The 27,500-nt window shown below is 34.3% G+C and overlaps 1 protein-coding gene across 2 annotated transcripts in view; it reads left to right on the top strand.

Moving 5' to 3' along the window:
- LOC144955858 (conserved oligomeric Golgi complex subunit 3-like) overlaps positions 1-10,514 on the top strand; it is a 42,171-nt gene extending 31,657 nt beyond the window's left edge. For both annotated transcript variants that reach the window (XM_078886073.1, XM_078886071.1), the window contains 5 exons: positions 2,998-3,080; positions 4,289-4,423; positions 5,644-5,850; positions 7,087-7,185; positions 8,296-10,514. In XM_078886073.1, the coding sequence (XP_078742199.1) occupies positions 2,998-3,080; positions 4,289-4,423; positions 5,644-5,850; positions 7,087-7,185; positions 8,296-8,385 (614 nt within the window). In that variant the 3' untranslated portion in view covers positions 8,386-10,514. The remainder of the gene's footprint in view (positions 1-2,997; positions 3,081-4,288; positions 4,424-5,643; positions 5,851-7,086; positions 7,186-8,295) is intronic.
- Positions 10,515-27,500: the final 16,986 nt, after the last annotated feature.

A 27,500-nucleotide genomic window follows, 5' to 3' on the forward strand; every position in this document is an offset into this window, starting at 1 on the left:
CCAGAGTGTAAGATATAGTTTTATGTCGTACATACATTGTGTGATATTGTATTGCGAGCACCTCAAAGTAAATAACTGGATGGGGATCCTGACCTCCCATAGCGGGCAGGGAGGTGCATACTGTGTCTTCTATCCCCTTATATCTGTTTTCCAACATGCTTTCGTCTTTGTTTCGGAATGAGATTACTTGGTTTTGTCCTGGCACTGGCCAGAATCCTAGCTGGGAGCGAAACAGTCAAATGCATAGTTTTGGGAGATGATATTTTTTTCCTTGTAAATCATCTCTCTGTTATGTATTATTATATTTGTTGTTTTTAATGTATAATGTAAGCATTTGAGTGTGTTCCTCTTTGTTGGATTTTGTGCTTGTGTCCGGATGAGACTTGTAGGTGATTTCAAACTAAGTACATTGGTGGTATGCTCTTGGAATCTACATCTGATCCCTATTTGTTCTCAGTTCCCCTTTGTCTTACTTTTTCTTGGGTGCTTTATTTGTAATTCTAGAACTTTTTACTATCCCATTTTCTTCCTTTTTACTGATATAACCTAAATGTGTTGCAAGCGCTGTAAAACCCTTAAAAACAAAAACAAAGTAAATAACAATCCATTCACACAAGTCACTACAAGGCCAGAAGGGATGAAGGTAGCAAGTTTAGATATAGGTAGTATGCGCTTGGCTAAGAAGCTCACAACATTGCCATCCGGAAGTATAACGGACCAACACACAAAACTGTGTGTATCCATGAACGTTTATATACAGTTCAGTGAGCATTACTCATAAACGCGGATGGCAAAAAAACAATAACAAAGACCTGAGTGACGTCATCTTCGAACTATCTATAGCTCTTATAAGGTGTAAATAAAAGCCTAACAACAAGAGATGAAGTGAGTAGGAAATTGCCAGAAGACAATAGAGAATAATAAACTTTGTGGCGGTGATGGGGGTTTGAACCCGCGACCTTACTGGTACTACAACTCTGCCTGGTTGGTGAGAGCGTGACTCTACCGTATGAGCTATCCACGATCCCTACCAATTCAGTTTGTGCAGCTATGTGTGTGGTCTTGTGATATAATCACACTCGCCTTCAGATTGGAATGTCCTGGGTTCGACTCCCACTCTGAGCAGCGCATAGTTGAGTCCTTAGAAAAGGCTCTTTACACACATTCCTTCACTATTTTCAGGCCTATGAGTACCCGGTCGTTAACAGCATTGTCTCTGTCGGGAAAATAAATGGTAACATCGCTTTACACTGCCGTTGTTTTAAAAAACACAGTCTATGCAATGGTGTCCAAATTACACATACTGTGTTCTTCAATAAAACGGCAGTACAGGTGTCTCGTCCTACACATCAAGAGATGCTATTGGCATGTGAAGCGCCGCCTTGAACGTATAATATAGTTGATATTTCGTTAAATTATAACTTTTTTTGTTTCTTTGAATTTTTTTTTTTTTTTTTTTTGTTTGTTAAGAGAGTGAGGGGAAGAGGATGTAAATTAAAAATCCTTTTGTTTGGTCTAAGTCTGGATAACACAGCACATGACTGATTGTAATGTATACACATATTAAAATTAGAATTTATAAATTTTTATTTTATTTTTATTTTTTGGGGGGGGGGGGGGGAGGAGGGGGGGTGATTAGACTTTCAAGATTGAGGTCGGGGCGGGGGGGTAGGGGGGGGGGGCAGCAGCACAGTTTATTTAAATCATCTTTGCTTTATACCCTGAAGGTAACCTGGTGGTATAAGGTTCAACTCCAACTTGCCACACTGTATAGCTCTGAGCAAGTCACCACACTCTAGCACTGCAAAAATTTTTTACTCTACTTCCTTCAGACTTTGTTTTTTTTTTGACTTTTTCTTTTAATCTTCTCAATATTTTTCAAATGCTTTTCTTTGGTGGGTGTTTGGATGCTTTTGGTTAGATACAAAAAAAATAAAATAAAAAAAGAACCGAAAGAAAAATAAATTACGAGCTTCAATGCTTATGCTTTGCTTTTACTTTTATCATTTTGTTTTTTTTATAAGGAGTTGAATGAGTTAAGACAGTTAAATATTGTGGGGTTTTTTATGCCTAAAATGTTTTCAGCAACTTTGTCCAATCCCAATTAATAATTAACTTCAAACTTGAGATCTTTACCAAAAAGTGAGCTTTTATATAGCGCAATATCCACGATATGTGCTCACTGTGCTTTACAAAGGGTCCCTGACCAACAGCAACACGTAACATTTAGAACGAGACATGACGCCTGTTAGGCGATGTTACAGTTAACGGCCAGGTACTCATTTTACACCTGAGTACGGTGAGAGAATATGAGAGAATGGTAGTAAAGAGCCTTTTCAGAGGACTCAACTATGCGTCGAGCGAGGCTCAAACCCAAGATCGTTCGATCCGAAAACAAGTGTCATACCACAAGACCACATAGCCGCAGATAAATAATTTCTTTGTAAATTCTTAAACTTGGTAGAGACTTTTCCATAATTTTTTTTTTTTGTTTCTATTTTCCCAAGTTTTTGTTTATGTATTTAGATATTCAAAAACTTTTGTCCAAGCACGACACAGTTCACCCTTTCCCTTAACTCACTCAACCCTAACACCGACTATATCCGTAGTTTACCCGGGGTTACTTTTACCCCATTACATTTTTTCTGAGACAAAATATAGGCCCAATATCAAAGCGAATGTTTTTAGGTTTTACATGTTACTGGTAATTGAATAAAACTTTCTATGTACATGCTCATTTTTAATACATTTCTTCCAATTTTGAAAGGTAGCAAAAATCTCTAGGATTGAGTGAGTTAAAGTTGGTCTGATATTTTTATATCATATTTTTTTCAATGTCTTCTGTTTTTGTTTTGTCCTGTATTTGCAGATGTTTTTGTTTATGTATTTAGATATTCAAAAACGTTTCCCCGAGCACGACACAGTTCACCCTTTCCGAGCTTTTTATATCATATTTTTTTCAATGTCTTCTGGGTTTTTTCTGTCCTATATTTGCAGATGCCGCTTACTCCTTACTGAGCAGGAAATCAACACTGTTCTCATTCAACAGTAACAACGCTCTCTTACAGTTCGTGCTGGAGGTAATAAACTTTTCACATTTGCTGCTATGAATTGTCTTTTGACTGGAGATAGTTAAAAATAATAATAACGATGATGATGATGATGATGATGATGATGATAATAGTAATAATGATAATAATAATAATAATAATAATAATAATAATAATAATAATAATAATATTGATAATGATTATCTATCCCTCTCTCTCTCTCTCTCTCTCTCTCTATCCCCCTCTCTCTCTCTATCTCCCTCTACACCCCCCCCCCCCCCAACACACACACACACTCACACACAAACATACACAATAGTAAATGCCATAAAATATTAACTACCACTATATTTTTCAAGTTTTCAGACTAAAACTTTTGTCTTTTCAAACTTCAAATACTGGATGGGGATCCTGACCTCCCATAGCGGGCAGGGTGGTGGCACTTACTGTGTCTTCTATCCCTCGTTAGCTGTTTTCCAATTTGCTTTCTGTCTTTGACTTGGTTTTGTCCTGGCCCTGGCCGGAGTCTTAGCTGGGAGGGAGACATTCGTGTTTACAGTAATCGTTTTGGGAGATTTTTTTTTTCCTTATAAATCATCTCTCTGTTATGATATTATTATATTTTGTTATTTTGAATGTATAATGTAAGCATTTGAGTGTATTCCTCTTAGTGGGGACCTGTGCTTGTGTCCGGATGAGACTTTTAGGTGATCTCAAACAAAGTACACTGATAGTGTGCTCTTGGAATCTACATCTGTTTCCTATTTGTTCCATTCCCCTTTGTCTTACTTTTTCTAGGGTGCTTTAATTGTAATTCTAGAACTTTTTTACTATCCAATTTTCTTCCTTTTTACTGGTGTTGATATGACCTAAATGTGTCGCAAGCGCCACCATAAAACCCTTAAAAACAAACAAAACAAACTGCAAATATGTGTAACCACGTGTGAATATAATAATAATGACCAAGTGCATCTTGGTTTATTGTGTATATGTGTGTGTGTGTGTACGTGTGTGAATTTCTTTGCACAGCAAGTGTGTTATTTATACCATTCATTTTATCGAAATACGATACTCATCGTCCATTTATTCCTCAAGCCTGCCATTTTAGAATGAAGGGTATTTTATTTACTTTTATTGTTGTTGTTGTTTTTATTATTATTATTATTATTATTATTATTATTATTATTATTATTATTATTATTATTATTATTATTATTATTTCTTTATTCTTTGAACAGGGCACTCCTCAGGTCACCGAGATGTTTGTCGACTCGAAACGAGACGTGGACCAGCAACTGAAGACAACCTGCGAGGACTTTATTCATCACGTCACTGACATTTTCACAGCCCCATTGCAAACGTTTTTGTCCAGGGTACGACACACTGACTTTTTCTATGCTTTCATAGAAAGCCTGGATTAGAAGTTAACTCATTCAACCCTAACAGCGACTATATCCGTAGTTTACCCGGGGTTACTTTTACCACCCCATGCCTATAATTTATTACATTTTTCTGAGACAAACTATAGGCGTAGTATCAAAACTAATGAATAAAGGGAATTTTATTTTATTTTTATTGTTATATTTATGTTGAGAACCTGCCTTATGGCAGTGTCGCTTCATCAGTGGGGACTTTCCACCTGTCCCACATGTACCCATTGATTGGGGCAAAGAGCCAGAGACTGGAGAGCATCTAGTCGAACGTTGCATTGTGACGAAGCTTCCGGCAGGTTTGCAACCTGGATAGGCCACATACATGCCGTATTTTACGAATTTTTCGTAATTTTACGAATTTTAGACAAATTTCATGGCCAAATACGAACTTTTATGGAAAATTACGAATTTTTTATTCTTAGTAATACTTAAACGATAATAAAAATAATAATAATAATAATGATAAGAAGAAGAAGAACAACAACAACTACTACTATATACTACTACTACTACTACTACTACTACTACTACTACTACTACTACTACTACTACTACTACTACTATTACTACTACTACTATAATAATGATGATAATAATAATAATATTGTGGTTATTCATACACACAATTTCAGAAATTACGAATTTCCTTGTCAAATTACTAAAAATTGACATTAAAATTACTAAATTTAAAGTTTTCAATTTGGCATGTCTGAGATCATCATAACATAGTAGTGTGACAACATTGGAAGCTGCCAAGACTAGAGTTGGCTATTAACTCTTTCAGCGCTGAGGCTACATTCGTATTTCCGTCACAAAATGGCTGACACGTGATTGAGGCAGCATGAGAATGACAAGCTAAGACAAAGCGACATTTGAATTTGGCGCAAAATCTTAATTAAAATACCTCCCTAGGGCCAATTGAATGTTCTGAGAAATGATACCATTGGTTCAATTGATAGTACTTTTGTAGAAAGTAGGATTGGATTACATTATTATTTTTGCCTTTCAAGATGGCCGCACTGTGTGGCCATTGGCCAGTAGAACAGATTCTGCTCTGGCCGCATAAAGCGGCCAATGGTGCTGAAAGAGTTAATATTACCCTCCTTTATTTTTATATACTAACTTTATGCTTTTTGTTTTAACCCACCTCTGTCCACCAGGCCTCCATCATAATAACCATGCAAAAAGAGGAGGTAGGGTCAAAGGTCACTCTTCGCCAACAACCCTTCGCCTCACCAGAAAAACTCCACGACGTCACAGCTGAGACTTACAAAAACATCAAGAGTAAACTGCCCCTGATCCAGCACAGCATGAGTCTCTATCTGGCCAACAAGGACACCGAGGCCATTCTCTTCAGACCGATCAAGGTTATTTGATTCTTTCTGCATATCAGGGTTTTACTACAGGCCACTCCACATGATAACAAATAGATTTTATTTAGCTAAATTGAGCTTTTATATTGCGCGAATATCCACTAGACATGCTTAAAGCGATTTACAAAGGGTCCCTGGCCAACAGCAACATTTAACATGTAGGACAGGACAAACGCCTTTTAGGTGATATTACAAAATTTTTTTATGGACAGAGACAACGCTGTTAACGGTCATGTACTCATTTTACACCTGAGTACGGTGAGAGAATATGAGTAAAGAGACTGCTCCAAGGACTCAACTATGCGCCGGGCGAGGCTCGGATCCAGGACCTTCCGATCCGAAAGCGAGTGTCATACCACTAGACCACATATCCGCACAATGCCAAAGTTAAATTTTTATTTATAAAAGAAAACGGATAAAACCCTGAGTTTTTATAAAGAGCTGTCAATTTCCATTTTTTCGCTGAGATTTTCCCATTTTCTGTAAGGTCTAAAAATCCCTTTTTTTTTCTTTGATATTTTATTGTAACTAGTATAAATAAGTGTACATTGACCATCTTTATTTCAAAGTTAAAACTTGCCCAAAGAAATATCATATAGTCTGGCTTCATCATCTATCAAAAGATAATATGAGAACAACAAAAATGAAATTAAAATCTGATCTCGTGGGAAATCCTTTGACAGTTAGCTAGATCTTTCCAATATTCCTCTATTAGTTACCGTGCTGCATTTACTTAAATGTCACTGCAAACTGTTGTTTTGATATATCACTAAATTTAAATCCTTGTAGCAACTTTTTGCTCTAATTTATTATTAACTCTTTCAGCGCCGAGGCTATATTCGCATTTCCGTCACTAAATGGCTGACACCTGATTGAGGCAGCATGAGAATGACAAGCTAAGACAAAGCGACATTCAAATTCGGCGCAAAATCTTAATTAAAATACCCCCCTAGGGCCAATTGAATGTTCTAATGAAAGAAATGATACCATTTGTTCAATTTATAGTACTTTTTGTAGATAGTAGGATTGGATTACATTATTGTTTTTGCCTTTCAAGACCGGCCCGCACTGTGCGGCCTTTGGCCAGTAGAACAGATTCGTCTCTTGCCGCACAGTACGGCCAATGGCACTGAAAGAGTTAATTTTCAGTCAAAGTATAAAGAGCTATCAAGCATTTTCAACTCAGTTTTGTTCTTTTAAACAAAATTTTTTTTATTTTGATTATCTTAGATAAACGTTCAGCAAAGGTTTCAGAAACTCCTGGAGTTGATATCCCAGCAATACAGCCAGGAGGATTGCCTTATCATTGCATGTCCTAGTGTGGAACAGGTAGGTCTTTTCAAATCAGAGATGATTCTCAGAGTATTTTTGGGGTTTTTTTCCTCTCGTGCAATCACAGCTTGTTATTCGTTCAAAATGGGCCGCACATTTAATTGTGTTGTTACTGTTTGAATGATTTAACTATATGTATTATAGTCAGAATTATTTACACAAAACCTGTGTCTTTTTGCTATTGTATATACTTTAAAATTTTCTTTCTTTTTTTACATCTGTTCTTTTTCGTTTATTTGTTTTGTTTTGTTTTGTTTTTTGAATTTACAATTCTAAATCTTCTGATACAAAGCTCGTAGAAGCTGTGGAATGTAAAAAAGTAATGAACAAAAATGAATATAAAAAAGCTTCAAAACAGAACATGAATACCAAACACAGAACGTTTCGAACTCAATACCTTTCTTCAGCCAACAACAGACAAAAAAAATATTTCATAAAATATTGACTTGATAGAATGTTAAATGTATTGTATGTGACTTTTGTATCGATGATGTTTTTGATGCCCGTTTTAGCATCTTAATTGTTTTGATATGTTGGTTGATTTGGACTTGCAATATTATTGTTACCTGGGTAAACAATGTCTTTTTTTTTTTTAAATGTTTCAACGAAAGGCGCTACAGAAATATGCCTATTACTATTTTTTCCTCTGCTGTCTGGATTTGATGTGATATTTTAATGTTTTTATTGTTTCTGTTTTTGGCTGAATATAAAAGTTTTTGAGTCCTAAATGTTCTATGGATGGAATTGGTTTTCTATTTCGAACCTGTTACATTTATTTATTTTTCATTAATGTCGTTGTCGTCACCTAAGAGATAAAAATAAATAATAAAATAAATAAAATAAAATTCCCTTTATTCATCCCATATGGGAAATTTGTCTCTAGGGTCTATTCCAAGGGAAGACTGGAATAACCCAGGCATCAGCCGCATGCAGTGCAGGCAAATTGAGCTAGGGCAAGGTGACTTGCTCAAGGCCACACTGCGCAGCGGCGGGTGATCGAACTCCGTACCTTTCGGGTAGGAAGCAAAGACTGTACCACTGAGCCACACTATCCCCTTATTTTCACTTTATTTTTATTTTAAATTCATTTTTTTTTTTATCCATTAGGTCAACCTGTTACTTTCCACTCCTCCACCAAAAAAGAAGACATCCACATCCGCACCATCCGTTCCGTCAACACCCACGCCTGCAAAGTGAACGAACGAACGAATGAATGAACAATTGAATGAAAGTTTAGTAGACCTTTGTGAATGAACGTGCAATTAATTATTGATAAGATTTGTGATGCCATTTTAAAATAACTATTTATTGATATTTGTTCAACTGGTTATAAATTTCCATGAATGATAAACATGGAGTAGGCCTTCTATGGAGAATGATGGATATATTATGATATGCAAAGTGCGAATAATTTCGTGTTTATTTATTAATTTGTGTTGGGGAATTGTTTGTACAAAAGGGAGAAAGTATTGAGAAAGAATTTTGGGATCTTAGATAGCTCATACGGTCGGTAGAGTCACGCTCTCACCGGCCAGGCGGAGTTGTCGTACCAGTAAGGTCGCGGGTTCAAACCCCCATCACCGCCGCGAAAAAATTTTCTTCTCTATTTTCTACTACTACTACTACTACTACTACTACTACTACTACTACTACTACTACTACTACTACTACTACTACTACTACTACTTTCCTACTCACTTCATCTCTTGTTGTTAGGAAGTATTGAACTATGATGTTGATTCAAACTCGGAGGGCTGAAACTGCCTGCTAAATGAAAATTCAAATACTTCCTATACTTCAAATAAGAGAGAAAAAGCAAATCGTAATAAAATGGAAGTTATTCTTCAATAAATGATCAAAGCAATGAAAGGGAATTGCGATAAATGTAATCAATTTAATTGAAAAATGGCAGGGGCAAATTTGTCGAGCGATATGATAGTGTACGGTTTCAACAACGCTTTGATGAACAATGTGGCAACGTTTACAAACACTTGCAAAATTGAAGGAGGATTTGAACCTGAAACCCTCTTTGTTTGTTATTTGAGTTTGATGGGTTCTCGGCTTTTTAAATTTTTTCTCTTAAAAGTAGTTAGAGCATGAAGGATTTTCCGAAGACATTGGAATTTAAAATGTTTGTTTTATTGGCTTATCCAAACCAGCGACCTCCTGAGCTCTAGCCCTTCGGTCTTGTGCCATGACGTAGAAGTTAGACGTCTTTTGTAGTTGTTCCAGGTGACTATAAAATGTGTTACTGATGCTTGGATTTGGTTAGATTATTAATAAGAATATAGTTTTCAAACCTCAAGAAAACACACAACGTTTTCGGGGTGAATGTCTTTTAAAAACCACACAGGATATCAATGTCATTATCAATGCCTTCATTGTCATCATCATCATCATCATCATCATCATCATCACAGTCATTTTCTTCATCATCATCATCATCATCATTATAATAATCCTCTTCATCTTCGTCATCATTGACATGGTCATTGCCGTCCTGACCAGAATCAGAATCTATGGGCACGGTAAGGTTATTCATACTTTGAACATTTGATGGTCAGGAAAATTCAATCTGTAGACTTGAAGGCGTGACTCACCGCCTCATTCTGGCATAATGTCTGGATAAAGGCTGAATATTGAACGTATAAATAAGCCAATACGTAAAATGAAATTCAGAATCAATCTAAATGCTTTTTGATGAGACTCAGGCGTGAATGAGTACCTGAATAAAAGCAGTGATGGATTTTGTAAGAGCGTTATTTCAAAAAAGGACTCCTAACAGGTGACTAGCACTGTATGAAATGGAAATATGGTTCCGTATAGCCTGCTTGGGGAAGAAATATAACATTGTGATGTGCATTGAGCATGGAAGTCTGGAGAAATGTGCTAGATGAATGTTCTTATATATTTTTTTTTAATTTAATACGTAGGTTTATTTTTACATTGCAAAAAATGTATACTTAATTTTGGGAGATGATATTTTTTCCTTCTAAATCATCTCATGTTATTTACTGTTATTTTTTTAATTTTCAACATATGATTTATTAACATTTGATTGTGTTCCTCCTAGTGGGATCTTGTGCTTGTGTCTGGTTGAGACTTTTAGGTGATCTCAAACTAAGTACACTGATAGTGAGCTCTTGGAATCTACATCTGTTTCCTATTTGAACCAATTCCCCTTTGTCTTACCTTTTCTTCAAGTTCTTTTAATTGTACATCACGAATGTCTTTACTATCCAATTTTCTTCCTTGTTACTGGCGCTGATATGACCTAAATGTGTTGCAAGCGCCGTAAAACCCTTAAAAACAAAACAAAAACAAAACAACCATCATATTGAGTGGATTGATCACACAGAAAGTAGTGCTTCAAAGCCATTAGTGTGATGGACAAAAGAAATTGTTTACTATCCTTTTGATAGGAAGTAAGCTGGTCGCAAAGTACTTTCTACCTGATCTAACAGACCCAGCTACTCAATCGTTGCTGGGTGGACTGGAGGGTCCAGAAAAAAATGTCTCTCCTTCACCCGGGATCGACCTTGGTCCCTTTGTGTGTGAAGCGAGTGCTCTACCAACTGAGCTATTGGAACCCTCGTCTTAAACATAACTCAAACATAATTTCTATACTTTATTTTAAAAAAGCCAACTGGTAAAACGTGAACATCAATCGAGGAACACGAACATTTTATAGCGTATTTCCATGGATTCACCGGCCATATTCAATGGGCTTCAAGTTTAATTTATTTCCCTGGTAGGCTACACGGAGCCCGAAAGCATAATATGTGATAGATCATAAGCATTAAACGAATACTTTTTTGTTATATGTGACCAATCGTCTCTAAACGGTTTTATGTTGGGATGAGCCTTGTGTTTAGAATTCACTTTTAATTCACTCAATCCTAGAGATTTTTGCTACTTTTCAAAATTGGAAGAAATGTATTAAAAATGAGCAGGTACATAGATAGTTTGATTCAACTACCATTAACATGTAAAAACTAAAAACATTAGCTTTGATACTACGCCTATAATTAATTGTCTCATAAAAATGTAATAAATAGGCATGGGGTGAAAGTAACCTGGGTAAACTATGGATATAGTCGGTGTTAGGGTTGGGTGAGCTAAGCTCAACTCATAAAACTTAAAGTTAAAGTAAAATAAATGCCTTCATTGTGGAGAATGAAATCTCTTCCTTAACCTTGAAAAAATACATTTTAAAATGGATATTAAAGATAATAATAATAATAATGATAATACTTTGGACAACATGGGTGATTCCTGTTGACATCAGACATCTTGTTTGATGAATTATCTATATTCCTTCATGGAATGATAGGCGACGGTGTCTCACTGTGACAACATGGGTGATTCCTGTTGACATCAGACATCTTGTTTGATGGATTATCTATATTCCTTCATGGAATGCCTAGGCGACGATACCTCACTGTGTCAACATGGGTGATTCCTGTTGACATCAGACATCTTGTTTGATGAATTATCTATATTCCTTCATGGAATGATAGGCGACGGTGTCTCACTGTGACAACATGGGTGATTCCTGTTGACATCAGACATCTTGTTTGATGGATTATCTATATTCCTTCATGGAATGCCCAGGCGACGATATCTCACTGTGTCAAATCAGACATCTTGTTTGTGAATTATCTATATACCTTCATGGAATGCCTGGGTGACGGTGCCTTGGTGGAGGGCGTGATTTTTTAAACTTTCCAAAAAAATTGTTATATTATTATTAATATTAGTAATAATAATAATTATTATTATAATGAAGAAGAATAAGAAAAATAATAATGATGAGAATAATAATAAGAATAATAAGAATAATAACGATGAAAATAATAATAATAATAATAATAATAATAGCAATAATAATAATGAAAATAATAATAATAATGATAATAATAAAATAATAATAATAATAATAATAATAATAATAATAATAATAATAATAATAATAATAATAGCAATAATAATAATAACGATAATAATAATAATAATAATAATAATAATAATAATAATAATAATAATAATAATAATAATAATAAAATAATAATAATAATACTAATAATAATAATAATAATAATAATAACAGTAACAATAATAATAATAAACATTGAAATCCCTCGTATCTACTCATTCATTTTGACTCCAATTTCTTCAACTCAAGTAGTTCATTCCAACACAATACCACATTGACACGATGGGTGACATATTATTATTATTATTTCTTCTCACGGGGTGTTCATCTATTGTCATATCACGTGGTGCTCTCTAGATTTCATCATAAACTATTTTGTAAATAAATTATTATTGTTGTCAACCAAGAATAAATAATGTTTTGGTGAAAAACTTGCTACGTTGACAGCATTATGATAAATTTTGACTGTGCACACACACACACACACACACACACACACACACACACACACACACACATATATATATATATATATATATATATATATATATATATATATATATATATATATATATATATATATATATATATATACAGGTCTGACATTCGAACCCACTTATTTGGGTTATCAGACCTGCAAATAAGTGCACGTTGATTTTGACCTATATGATGAAGGTCTGACAGTGATTGCCGAGTGCAATCGTGGGCTTGTTTTAACTCACTCGACTCAATCCGAGAGATTTTGGTTACTTTTCAAAATTGGAATATAATAAATGTATTAAAAATGAGCATGTACATAGATAGTTTTATTCAACTATCATTAACATGTAAAAACTAAAAAACACTATCTTTGATGCTACGCCTATAGTTTGTCTCAGAAAAATGTCATAAATTATAGGCATGGGGTAAAAGTAACCTGGGTAAACTACGGATATAGTCGGTGTTAGGGTTGAGTGAGTTAACTTCAACATTGTTGTAATGGACAATATTTTGTGTTGGGTTTGAGAGTATTTCCATCAGCATTGAGGCCATAACGATTTCAGTTGTCAGACCTGTCAACAAGTACACGTCGACTTTGACCGATTTTGTTTCATCGTAATTTATGATTTATGATTTATATGTAACTCAAATTATTGATGAATAAAGAGGGGAAAAATTATAATACGTGTACTTGTGTTTATTATTTAATTGTGCATATATATATATATATATATATATATATATATATATATATATATATATATATATATATATATATGTGTGTGTGTGTGTGTGTGTGTGTGTGTGTGTAAAACTTGGAAATTTATACAGAGTAATATTCACCAAACGTTCTCAAAGTGCTTTGCAAGGGGTCCTTAGCCAACAGCAACACTTTACATGTAGGACGAGTCATGACGTCTGTTAGGCGATATTACAATTTGTGTCGGACAGAAACAACGCTGTAAACGGCGGGTAATCATTTTACACACGAGTACGGTGAAAGAATGTGAGTAAAGAGCCTTTTCTAAGGACTCGTGTGAGCCGCTCAGAACGGGATTCGAACCCAGGACCTTCCGACCCAAAGGTGAGGGGAGGGGGGGGGGTGTGCCGCATAATGCCAAGATGGACGTCTAAAGAAAGAAAATTATTGAATTTTGAGACAACGGCCATTATTATTATTATTATTATTATAATTTTATTATTATTATTATTATTATTATATTATTATTATTATATTATTATTATTATTATTATTATTATTATATTATTATTATTATTATTATTATTATTATTATTATTATTATTATATAATTATTATTTATTATTATTATATATTATTATTATTATTATTATTATTATTATTATTAATTATTATTATTATTATTATTATTATTATTATTATTATTATTATTATTATTATTATTAATTTTTATTTATTATTATTATTATTATTATTATTATTATTATTATTATTATTTTATTATTATTATCATTATCATCTTTAAAGAATATTCGTCGTGCTTTATCTCCAGTAAATATCGAAGGTTTCCACTTCATTGACTCCTAACAAGGCGGCTTCAACTCGAATAACAAATAAACATCTCTCGAATTGCTCGCTTGCTGACCACAGAAATTTAGATTACGTTTTGTGATTTTCGTACAAAATCAATCATCACACATTCAATCATCCTTCCGTTATTTCACGATAAGAATTCACTCAAAGTTTTTTGTATTAAAAACAAAATGAAATAATAGTAATTCGAAAAAACTGATCAAGTACAGGCTTTTGTTTTCCTTTATTTCCTAAACTCGATTAGTGAGTGGAAAATTGGGGTAGACACACAAAGGGAAATAACCGAAACAATGTAGCCGAAAGAATTATAATCATTATTTCTCATTACTTGGCGCGAAAAGATTTTGTGATCTGTGGAGCAAGTTGATCAAAAGAAGTGTTTACTTTACGAAAGCAAAAATGATGACTCTGCTCATGCGCACGAGGAGGATTAAACAGAGTCAATCATCCATATCGAGGTGATGTGAATAAACACACTTGAGGCGGTGAGTACGAATTCAATCAAGCGTGTCGTGCTAAATAGGCTGTCGAGTCCTTTTCAAGTCGTTAATTATTATTACTGATGAGAACGGATGATAAAAGATATTTCCTTTCGGCTATTATCGGAATCACAATTTTTAATATCCGCCATTGAATGGCGCAAACCCATGGGAACCAGCAGAGACTTTTGGGGAGAAAGAGAAACCGACCATGAAATACGACTTAAGATTACAGAATTGCGGATTTTATGGGAATTCGTATTGTCTGCGTCCTTGAAGCAATAACTAGACGATGTATTTTTAACAATGATATTGTTGCGGGATTGTTCCTAATAAACCAATTGTCTCTGAAGATCTTGTTTGAGTTCGGGGTTCATAGGATGGTCACAGGACCAAAGACCACCCGGATGGTACGCACGCTTAACACATCACGGAAGTCAGCCTATTACAATAATAATAATAATAATAATAATAATAATAATAATAATAATAATAATAATAATAATAATAATAATAATAATAATAATAATAATAATAATAATAATCCTACTCCTATTACTATTACCACTACGTACTACTACGACTATTACTACATTACTGGGTGGGGTTCCCTACCTCCACAGTGGGCAGGGAGGTACTTACCGTGTCTTCTATCCCCGTATATCTGTTTTCCAACATGCTTTCTGTCTTTGTCTTGGTGTGAGATTGCTCGGTTTTGTCCCGACCCTGGCCGGAGTCCTTGACTGGGAGGGAAACAGTCAAATGCATAGTTATTGTTTTGGGAGATGATATTTTTTTCCTTGTAAATCATCTCTCTGTTATGTATTATTTTATTTGTTATTTTTAATGTATAATGTAAGCATTTGAGTGTATTCCTCTTTGTTGGATTTTGTGCTTGTGTCTGGATGAGACTCATAGGTGATCTCAAACTAAGTGCATTGGTGGTATGCTCTTGGAATCTACATCTGATCCCTATTTGTTCCCAGTTCCCCTATGTCTTACTTTTTCTTGGATGCTTTAATTGTAATTCTAGAACTTTTTACTATCCCATTTTTTTCCTTTTTACTGGCGGTGATATGACCTTAATGTGTTGCAAGCGCCGTAAAACCCTTAAAAACAAAAACAAACAAACTACTACATTAACTACTACTATCACGACTGCAACTACTACCACTGCTACCCGTATTATTACTACTTCGACAACAACAACAACAACTACTACTACTACTACTACTACTACTACTACTACTACTACTACTACTACTACTACTACTACTACTACTACTTCTACAACAACAACAACTACTACTACTACTACTACTACTACTACTACTACTACTACTACTACTACTACTACTACTTCTACTACTACTACTACTACTACTACTACTACTACTACTACTACTACTACTACTACTACTACTACTACTACTATTACTACTACTACTACAACAACCACCACTACCGTTGACTGGGGTAACACTGCCTTAAGTTGTAAATTTGCCTCTTGAATATTGGACTATTTACAGTAAATTTAATTGTGTGTCAATTATTTCCTCTGATAAAAAGTCAAGTCGTCAAACAACGAAAATAAATTCTACAAAGCTGAGAATATTCAAAATGTTGAAAATTTACAGAAGTTGAGATTCCTATTAACTCACTCAACCCTAACACCGACTATACCCGTAGTATACCCGGGTTACTTTTACCCCATGCCTATTTATTACATTTTTCTGAGACAAATTATAGGCGTAGTATCAAAGTTAATGTTTTTAGTTTTTGTATGTTAATGGTAGTTGAATAAAACTATCTATGCACATGCTCATTTTTAATAGATTTTTTTTCTCCAATTTTCCAAAGTAGCAAAAATCTCTAGCATTGAGTGAGTTAGAGCAAAGTTTAGTTCAAACGACTTTTTTTTTCTCGCTCTTTTCTTGTGGTTGGTTGTTTGTTTTTGGTTTGTTTTGTTTTCTTTTATTTTTCTTTTCTTTCCTTTTTTTTTCATAATTGGCCGTTCTGAAACCTGCTGTCAATGGACGATTTTATCGAAATTTCTTCCCAGCGTGTAAATATTTTTGCCTTCATTATTTTTTTATTTATTTATGTCTGTATTTATTTATTATTTGATTCTTTTTCAATTTCTTATATTCATTTTTTTTTCTCTCTCAAAGCGTAGGGCAGCAAAATGTTTTCTTTTAACTCACTCAACCCTAACACCGACTATATCCGTAGTTTACCTAGGGTTACTTTTACCCCATGCCTATTTATTACATTTTTATGAGACAAATTATAGGCGTAGTATCCAAGCTAATGTTTTTAGTTTTTACATAGAAATGGTAGTTGAAGAAAACCATCTATGTACATGCTCATTTTTAATACATTTTTTTCTAATTTTGTAAAGTAGCAAAAATCTCTTAGATTTAGTGAGTTAAACTTTCCTTTGACTCACCAGACTTTACTGCCGTGATATTGAAGAACTTCTTCTTCTCCTTCAAGTACCAAGTCTGTGCCAGACATCGGTGATTATGGTACGCCTTTCATCTCTCTGATCAGATAACCTCAAAAAAACTAATATTACTCTTCTCTTTCTTTGTCACCCAGTTGTTCAAACTATTCACATACATATTTCTTGGTCTGCCTTTACTCTTTTTACCTTCTATCTTTCCTGTGAGAGCAAGGTTTTCAATACATAATTTATGTCGATTTAGGTGCCCTAAAAATTGCATTTATCTTTTTCTTATTGTACGAATTATTGTCTTATTGAAGAACACAATAATAATAATAATAATAATAATAATAATAATAATAATAATAATAATAATAATAATAATAATAATAATAATAATAATAATAATAATAAATATGTGCAATTTGGTTAACATTTCACATATACTGTGTTTCCAAAAAACAACAACGGCAGACTAGATACGGGATGAAAACATGTTTACCACTGACTAGATACGGGATGAAAACATGTTTACCATTGACTAGATACGGGATGAAAACATGTTTACCACTGACTAGATACGGGATGAAAACATGTTTACCACTGACTAGATACGGGATGAGAACATGTTTACCATTGACTAGATACGGGATGAAAACATGTTTACCATTGACTAGATACGGGATGAAAACATGTTTACCACTGACTATATACGGGATGAAAACATGTTTACCACTGACTAGATACGGGATGAGAACATGTTTACCACTGACACGTCCTTAAAGATACCACGTGATAGATTTACTTTCATTCTCCTATTGTTCTCATGTTTTGTCATCAATTTCGCGATTCAGCTCCTCAATCAGGTTTTGTTTTGGTTTTGTTTTTGTTTTTTTTTTTTTTTTGTTTTTTGTTTTTTTTTGGTTCTTTCATCGTCGATCAATCAAATTATACCTCATGTTTTCTATCGTTCTTTTTAAATGGCCGTGGCATTTAATCTATTGACCAATCAAACGAGAGATTCTTTTATTCCGAGTAACAAAGATTTTTACCTAAAAACTTCAAGACACTCAGTTCAAATCTATCGAACGTCGCCAAGACAAACAAACAAAAGAAATCTTTAGTCCAAATCTATCGAACTTCGCCTATAAAAATATAAAATCTTGAACGATCTGTATGTCATGTTTTATGAACTGAACAGACCACTCCAAAACAAACCAAACTTTATTATTTTTTTTGTTAAATAAATTTTGGTTGAAAATATATAAAAAAATAACATCAACATTTTCACTTCAGAAAATTACAAAAAAATAGGACTACAATAGCACCGTTGTTGGCAGCAATTTCCTCGCATTGTTTTGTATCCACTTTATTGATATGAATAATTATTTAGAAATCCTTTGACAACTTAGAATTGTATAGAAATCCATTCAATCCTTTCCATAATGTTGCTGATTGCCGTTGAATGAGGTGAAAACAGCGAATGCACAAACAGACCACAGCAACAGAAGAAAAAAAAGAGAGAATGAGAAAAACAAAAAGAGATATATCGGGTGTTTTTTCTCTCACTTGCTTCTTTCGTTTTCCCATAAGTTTTGTTTTCACTTTTTTTTTTTTTTTTTTCTATCAGTGGGGGGGGGGCTATTTTCAATTTTATGTTATTATCAGATGAGAAATTGTGTTTATTTTTGTTTAGTTTTTTAAAATGTATTTATTCATTTATTTATTTATTTATTTATTTATTTAAATGTTTATTTATTTATTATCTATTTTTTGTTCATTTTTGTTTTGATTTGCTGTTATTTTACTCACGTCTTGTCTGCATTTTAAAACGAATGGAAGAAATATTGGAGGAGTCTGACGTAGTGTTTGATTGTTTTCTTGAATGGGGAAAAACAAAAATCAAATCAAAACAAAAAACCAAAAAAAAAAAAAAAAAACCAAAAAAAAAAAAAAAAAACATACAAAAAGAAGAGATAAAAAAAACAAAAACAACAACAACAACAAAAAACCTCGCTGCATGCAGCCAACATTAGTCTTTGATGTTGTTACTAACATGTTATTATTATTGTTATTTGTTTGAGGTGTTTTTTTCGACATTCTTTTGTTTAATCAATGTTTCAATTTGAACAGATATAATAATGTCATGCTTTAAAAGAAGGTTAAAGAGTTCGCAAATTAATTTGTTTTTTAATTTTCAGACATAATAAAATAACAGAAAACAAAAGAAATAATGATGATAATAACAATTATTTGCATATTGTTATCATTATTATTATCATTATCATAACCATCATCATCATCATCATCATCATCATCATCATCATCATCATCATCATCATCATCATCATCATCATCATCATTATCATCATGATGCGGCTATGTGGTATGACACTCGCTTCCGGATCAGAAGGTCCTGGGTTTGAGCCTCGCTCGGCTCATAGTTGAGTCCTTGGAAAAGGCTCTTTACTCACATTCTCTCACCGTACTCAGGTATAAAATGAGTACCTGGCAGTTAACAGCGTTGTCTCTTGTCAGAAAAAAATGTTAATATCGCCTATCAGGCGTTATGTTTCGTTCTACATGTTACGTGTTGCTGTTGGTCAGGGACCCTTGTAAAGCGCTTTGAGCACATTTGTGGATATTGCGCTATATAAAAGCTCATTAAAAGCTCAAAATCATCATCATCGTTATTATTATTATTATTATTATTATTATTATTATTATTATTTATTATTATTATTATTATTATTATTATTATTATTATATTATCATTATCATATATTATTATTATATATTATTATTATTATTATTATTATTATTATTATTATTATTATTATTATTAGTATGATTATGATTACTATTACCATCATTATTATTTTTGTTGTCATTATTATCATCATCATCATCATCATCATCATCATCATCATCATCATCATCATCATTCATCATCATCATAGTTATTATTATTATTATTATTATTATTATTATTATTATTATTATTATTATTATTATTATTTATTATTATTATTATTATTATTATTATTATTATTTTCATCATCATCATCATCATCATCATCATCATCATCATCATCATCATCATCATTATAGTTATTGTGAAAATCATTGCCATTATCATTGAAGAAGGATACAACAGCAACAACTTACACAACAACAGTAACAACAACAACAACGACATCAACAACAACAAAAACAACGACGACGACATCAACAACAACAACAACAACAACGACGACGACATCAACAACAACAACAACAACGACATCAACAACAACAGCAACGACATCAACAACAACAACAACAACACCAACAACAACAACGACATCAACAACAACAACAACAACAACGACGACATCAACAACAACAACAACGACATCAAACAACAACAACAACAAACAACAACAACGACATCAACAACAACAACGACGACATCAACAACAACAACAACGACATCAACAACAACAACAACAACAACAACAACAACAACATCAACAACAACAACAACAACGACGACATCAACAACAACAACAACAACGACGACATCAACAACAACAACAACAACGACGACGACATCAACAACAACAACAACAACAACAACAACAACAACAACGACGACGACGACGACATCAACAACAACAACGACGACATCAACAACAACAACATCTACATTCAAAGGAAAGAGGAGAGAGGACATAATAAGGTAGTCAGAGGCAGTGTGTGTGGGGGCGGGTAAGAGAGAGAGAGAGAGAGAGAGAGAGAGAGAGAGAGAGAGAGAGAGAGAGAGAGAGAGAGAGAGAGAGAGAGATAAAATGCACAATGGATATCACAAAACTTTTCGATCAGGCAGAGTAGAGAGTGAATCATTTCAAATCCCAAAAATCTTATCTATAAAAGAGCGCACTTAACAATGAAATGGTTTTGATTTACGAACCAAAATCAACGACAATGCAACGTGTTCTATGAAAACTTTTTCTTTTTAAATAGAAATTTTCCCACACGCAAAGTCTTGGGGGACTTTTTTACTAATATTTAATTAGTGGGCGGTACCGGTTTTTTGTAATGATAGCAGTAGCATTCGATTGATATTATTGTATGGCTAGCACTATTCAGTATCTGATACTGAATAGTGGTTTTGCACTATTCAGTATCAGATACTGAATAGCGGTTTTGCACTATTCAGTATCTGATACTGAATAGTGGTTTTGTACTATTCAGTATCTGACACTGAATAGTGGTTTTGCACTATAATACGGTGTTTTTTTTTACGAAACCTGACAAAGTTATGGGAAGAGGGCAGCTGTGGGAGTGAATATGGGACTCAGAGAAGTGTACACCAGTGGGGAGTGAACCTGGGACTGGGTTTCGGCGAGTTTCCAAATAAAAAGCAATTACTTTTTTTACGAAACACGATGACACCTGGCAATATCCGACAAAGTTATGAGAGATAGGCAGCAGCGTGTGTGTGTGTGTGTGTGTGTGTGTGTGTGTGGTGGGGGGGGGGGAGGAAAGGATGAACCTGAGATTCAGGGAATAATAATAATAATAATAATAATAATAATAATAATAATAATAATAATAATAATAATAATAATAATAATAATAATAATAATAATAGATCTTTATTGTCCATAAATATGGCAATTTGTCATTTAGTTACACTTGTAACCCATAGATACTCTCACCGTACTTATGTGTAAAATAATTACATGGCCGTTAACAGCATTGTCTCTATCGGGAAAGTGTAATATATGAGTCCCATATTCATTCCCACAGCTGCCCTCTTCCCATAACTTTGTCAGGTTTCGGAAAAAAAAACACCGTATTATAGTGCAAAACCACTATTCAGTGTCAGATACTGAATAGTGCTAGCCTATGGGAAGTGTACACCAGTGGGGAGTGAACCTGGGACTCTGGGTTTTGTAAAAAAGCAATAACAATATGGGGGGGGGGGGGATTACATTTTTACGAAACCCGACAATATGCGGCAAAGTTGTGGAAAGTAGGCAAAGCGTGGGGAGTGAACCTGGGACTCAATGAAGTGTACACCAGTGGGGAGTGTACCTGAGACTATGGTTTTCGGCGGGCTTCAGCTAGTTTCATGTAAAAGCAATTAATTTTTTACGAAACACGACGAAACCTGGCAATATCCGAGAAAGTTATGGGTAGTAGGCAACAGTGCTGGGGAGTGAACCTGAGATTCGGGGAAGTGTATTACTAGTGGGGAGTGAACCTGGGACTGGGTTTCGGCGGGTTTTGAAAAAAAAAGCAATTACTTTTTGTTTACAAAATGCACCAAATCCCAACAAAATGGGGCAAAGTTATGGAAAGTAGGCAAATAATGGGGAGTGAACCTGAGACTAAGGGAAGTGTACACCAGTAGGGAGTGAACCTGAGACTATGGTTTTCGGCGAGTTTCAGCGAGTTTCACATAAAAGCATTTACTTTTTTACGAAACCCGGCAATATCCGACAAAGTTATGGGAAGTAGGCAACAGTGGGGAGTGAACCTGAGACTCAGGGAAGTGTACACCAGTGGGGAGTAAACCTGAGACTTTGATTTTCGGCGGGTTTCAGGGAGTTTCACATAAAAGCAATTACTTTTTTACGAAACCAGGCAATATCCGACAAAGTTATGGGAAGCAGGCAACAGTGGGGAGTGAACCTGATATTCATGGAAGTGTACACCAGTGGGGAGTGAACCTGAGACTCTGGTTTTCGACGGGTTTCAGGTAGTTTCATATAAAAGCAATTACTTTTTTACGAAACCCGGCAATATCAGACAAAGTTGTGGGAAGTAGGCAACAGTGGGGAGTGAACCTGAGACTCAGGGAAGTGTACACCAGTGGGGAGTGAACCTGAGACTATGGTTTTTGGTGGTTTTCAGCGAGTTTCATATAAAAGCAATTACTTTTTTACGAAATCCAACGAAACCTGGCAATATCCGACAAAGTTATTGAAGTAGGCAACAGTGGGGGGTGATCTTGAGATTCAGGGAAGTACACTTGTGGGGAGTGAACCTGGGACTCTGGATTTTGTAAAAAAGCAATACCAAGGGGGAGGGGGAATTACTTTTTACGAAACCCGCCACAACCAGACAAGGTTATGGGAAGTAGGCAGCAGTGGGGATTGAATCTGGGATTTGGACACCGATGAGGATTGAACCTGGGACTGCGAGAGGCTGATACCAGTGGACAGTGAGCTCAGAATGTACTTTTATTTCGAAACCTACTGAAATTATCAAAAGTTATGAGAAGGGGGCACCATTGGGCAATGAACCGGGATTCAGGGAAGTGCACACAGGTTGGGAGTGAACCTGGGACTGTGAGAAGAGGATATCAGTGGAAATGAACCTGGGATGGAAGATAGATACTAGTGGGAAATGAAGCCGGACTATGGGAGTTGGGTACCAGACGAGAATGAAGCATTTACTTTTTTACAAAACCCACCGAAAAACCATAGACTTAGGTTTACTCCCCAATAGTCTACACTTCCCTGAGTCTCGGGTTCACTCCCCCACTGTTGCCTACTTTCTTTCCATAACTTTGTGGGATATTGTTGGGTTTCATAAAAAAGTAATTGCTTTTTTTTTTACGAAACCCAGTCCCAGGTTCACTCCCCAATGGTGTACACTTCCCTGAGTCCCAGGTTCACTCCCCACTACTACCTACTTCCCATAACTTTGTCGGGGTTCGGCGTGTTTTGGCAGGTTTCGTAAAAAAAGAAACCTAAAAATACCACCTGTATTCAGAAAATAGATGTTAATTGTAGTCTAATATTCAGTATATCTATTTAAATTATTATTATTATTATTATTATTATTATTATTATTATTATTATTATTATTATTATTATTATTATTATTATTATTATTATTATTATTATTATTATTATTATATTATTATTATTATTATTATTATTATTATTATTATTATAGTAATTTTATTAATACGATTATTACATACATGCTCATTAATATATAATTCATTATTTATAAATATTTTTTAATGACCAAACACATACTATACTACTAACATTAAACATAATTATATTTAAATAACAGTATATTATTAAAAATTTAAAAATAGTAGCATTAATGAAAAACAACGGATTATAAAAAAGATATTCTAATAAATCGATATGATTAAATTATGACACTTATTAGAAAATATTATATAATAATTATTTATGAGATTACATAGATTATTATTATTATTATTATTATTATTATTATTATTATTTATTATTATTATTATTATTATTATTATTATTATTAATTATATTATATTATTATGTATTTATTATCACGTAAATTTTAATATACTCGTAATACGGCAATTAATTCACGGAAGTACATCGCTCAATTAATAATGCAGAAAGTCTGGCCACATATTTATAAAGAATCGGTTTTCTTAGATGACCAAACAAACAAACAAACAAACAAACAAACAAACAACAACAACAACAACAACAACAAATAAGACAAACAAAAAAAAGCAAGATTTAAAAAAATAATAAACAATAGAAGAGCACATCAATGAAAAACAACAACGAGATTATAACACACAAAAGATATTCGTAATAAATCGATAACTGATTAAATTACTCGAACCACTTGATTAGAAAAAATAATAATCATAATAATGATGATGATGACGATTACAACAGCAACAATAATAATAATAATAATAGTAAGTAAGTAGAAATAATAATAATAATAATAATAATAATAATAATAATAATAATAATAATAATAATAATAATAATAATAATAATAATAATAATAATAACAATAATAATAATAATAATAATAATAATAATAATAATAATAATAATAATAATAATAATAATAATAATAATAATAATAATAATAATCAAAATAATAATAATAATAATAATAATAATAATAATAATAATAATAATAATAATAATAATAATAATAATAATAATAAAAGAACAATAGTATAATATCAACATTAAAGCATATTACAAGCAAATAAAATTATTAAAACAAAAGTTTAAAAAATATCAATAGACAGAAGGAATTTTTAAAATATTGGGGGGAAAAAAAAAGTTATCCCTGCCGGGATTTGAACTCTCGAACCTTAAGCTCAGAGTCAAACAGCTTATATCCACCAAGCCATGGTGTCACTGAACATTTAGTGACATTTAATCATGTCTATTTAGATATTTAAAAATGTATTTGAATGCCACTCTTACTTTGATATTTTGAACTATGTTAATTGCACCATAGCAGAAATTAAAAAATTACGATCAAAATATTTTTACAACTTTGAATCGGGCTGTCAGTTACTGCACGTGTGTAATCTAGAAGTAGGTCAGCAGTTCAACCGAGATTGTCGCACTTTTTTCTCTCTCTATAAAAAAGAGTTCCTTGTGGATACTGAATAGTGGCAAAGCACTATTCAGTATCAGATACTGAATAACCACTTCCTTATTGTATTTATATAAGGCTAGCACTATTCAGTATCTGATACTGAATAGTGGTTTTGCACTATTCAGTATCTGATACTGAATAGTGGTTTTGCACTATTCAGTATCTGATACTGAATAGTGGTTTTGCACTATTCAGTATCAGATACTGAATAGCGGTTTTGCACTATTCAGTATCTGACCTGAATAGTGGTTTTGCACTATAATACGGTGTTTTTTTTTTCCGAAACCTGACAAAGTTATGGGAAGAGTGAAGCTGTGGGAGTGAATATGGGACTCAGAGAAGTGTACACCAGTGGGGTGTGAACCTGGGACTGGGTTTCGGCGGGTTTCGTAATAAAAAGCAATTACTTTTTTACGAAACCCGACGACACCTGGCAATATCCGACAAAGTTATGGGAGGTAGGCAGCAGCGTGTGTGTGTGTGTGCGTGTGTGTGTAGGGGGGGGGGGGGGGGAGGAGGGGATGAACCTGAGATTCAGGGAAGTGTACACCAGTGGGGAGTGAACCTGGGACTCTGGGTTTTGTAAAAAAGCAATAACAAAATAGGGGGGGGGGGGAGATTTACTTTTTTTACGAAACCCGACAATATGCGGCAAAATTGTGGAAAGTAGGCAAAGCGTGGGGAGTGAACCTGAGACTCAGTGAAGTGTACACCAGTGGGGAGTGAACCTGAGACTATGGTTTTCGGCGGGATTCAGCGAGTTTCATATAAAAGCAATTGCTTTTTTACGAAACCCGGCAATATCCGACAAAGTTGTTGGAAGTAGACAACAGTGGGGAGTGAACCTGAGATTCATGGAAGTGTACACCAGTGGGGAGTGAACCTGAGACTCTGGTTTTCGGTGGATTTCAGCGAGTTTCACATAAAAGCAATTACTTTTTTACGAAACCCGACAAAAACCTGACAATATCCGAGAAAGTTATGGGAAGTAGGCAACATGGGAGTGAACCTGAGACTCAGGGAAGTGTACACCAGTGGGGACTGAACCTGAGACTCTGGTTTTCGGCGGGTTTCAGCGTGTTTCATATAAAAGCAATTGCTTTTTTACGAAAACCGACGAAAACCTGGCAATATCCGACAAAGTTATGGGAAGTAGGCAACAGTGGGGAGTGAACCTGAGACTCAGTGAAGTGTACACAAGTGGGGAGTGAACCTGAGACTATGGTTTTCGGCGGGATTCAGCTAGTTTCATAAAGAAGCAATTACTTTTTTACGAAACCCGACAAAACCTGGCAATATCCGAGAAAGTTATGGGTAGTAGGCAACAGTGGGGAGTGAACCTGAGATTCGGGGAAGTGTACACCAGTGGGGAGTGAACCTGTGACTGGGTGTCGGCGGGTTTTGAAAAAAAAAAAGCAATTACTTTTTGTTTACGAAATGCGCCATCTCCCAACAAAATCGGGCAAAGTTATGGAAAGTAGGCAAATAATGGGGAGTGAACCTGAGACTAAGGGAAGTGTACACCAGTCGGGAGTGAACCTGAGACTATGGTTTTCGACGGATTTCAGCGAGTTTCACATAAAAGCAATTATTTTTTTACGAAACCCGGCAATATCCGACAGATTTTGAAAGTAGGCAACAATAGGGAGTGAACCTGAGATTCATGGAAATGTACACCACTGGGCAGTGAACCTGAGACTCTTGTTTTCTGCGGATTTCAGCGAGTTTCACATAAAAGCAATTACTTTTTTACGAAACCCGACGAAACCTGGCAATATCTGACAAAGTTATTGAAGTAGGCAACAGTGGGGGGTGAACCTGAGATTCATGGAAATATACACCAGTGCGGAGTGAACCTGAGACTCTGGTTTTCGTCGGGATTCAGCGAGTTTCATATAAAAGCAATTGCTTTTTTACGAAACCCGGCAATATCCGACAAAGTTGTTGGAAGTAGACAACAGTGGGGAGTGAACCTGAGATTCA

The sequence above is a fragment of the Berghia stephanieae genome, chromosome 10 (assembly GCF_034508935.2).
Source record: "Berghia stephanieae isolate SIO BIC M18660-M18661 chromosome 10, UCSD_Bste_1.3, whole genome shotgun sequence".
Taxonomy (NCBI): Eukaryota; Metazoa; Mollusca; class Gastropoda; order Nudibranchia; family Aeolidiidae; genus Berghia; species Berghia stephanieae.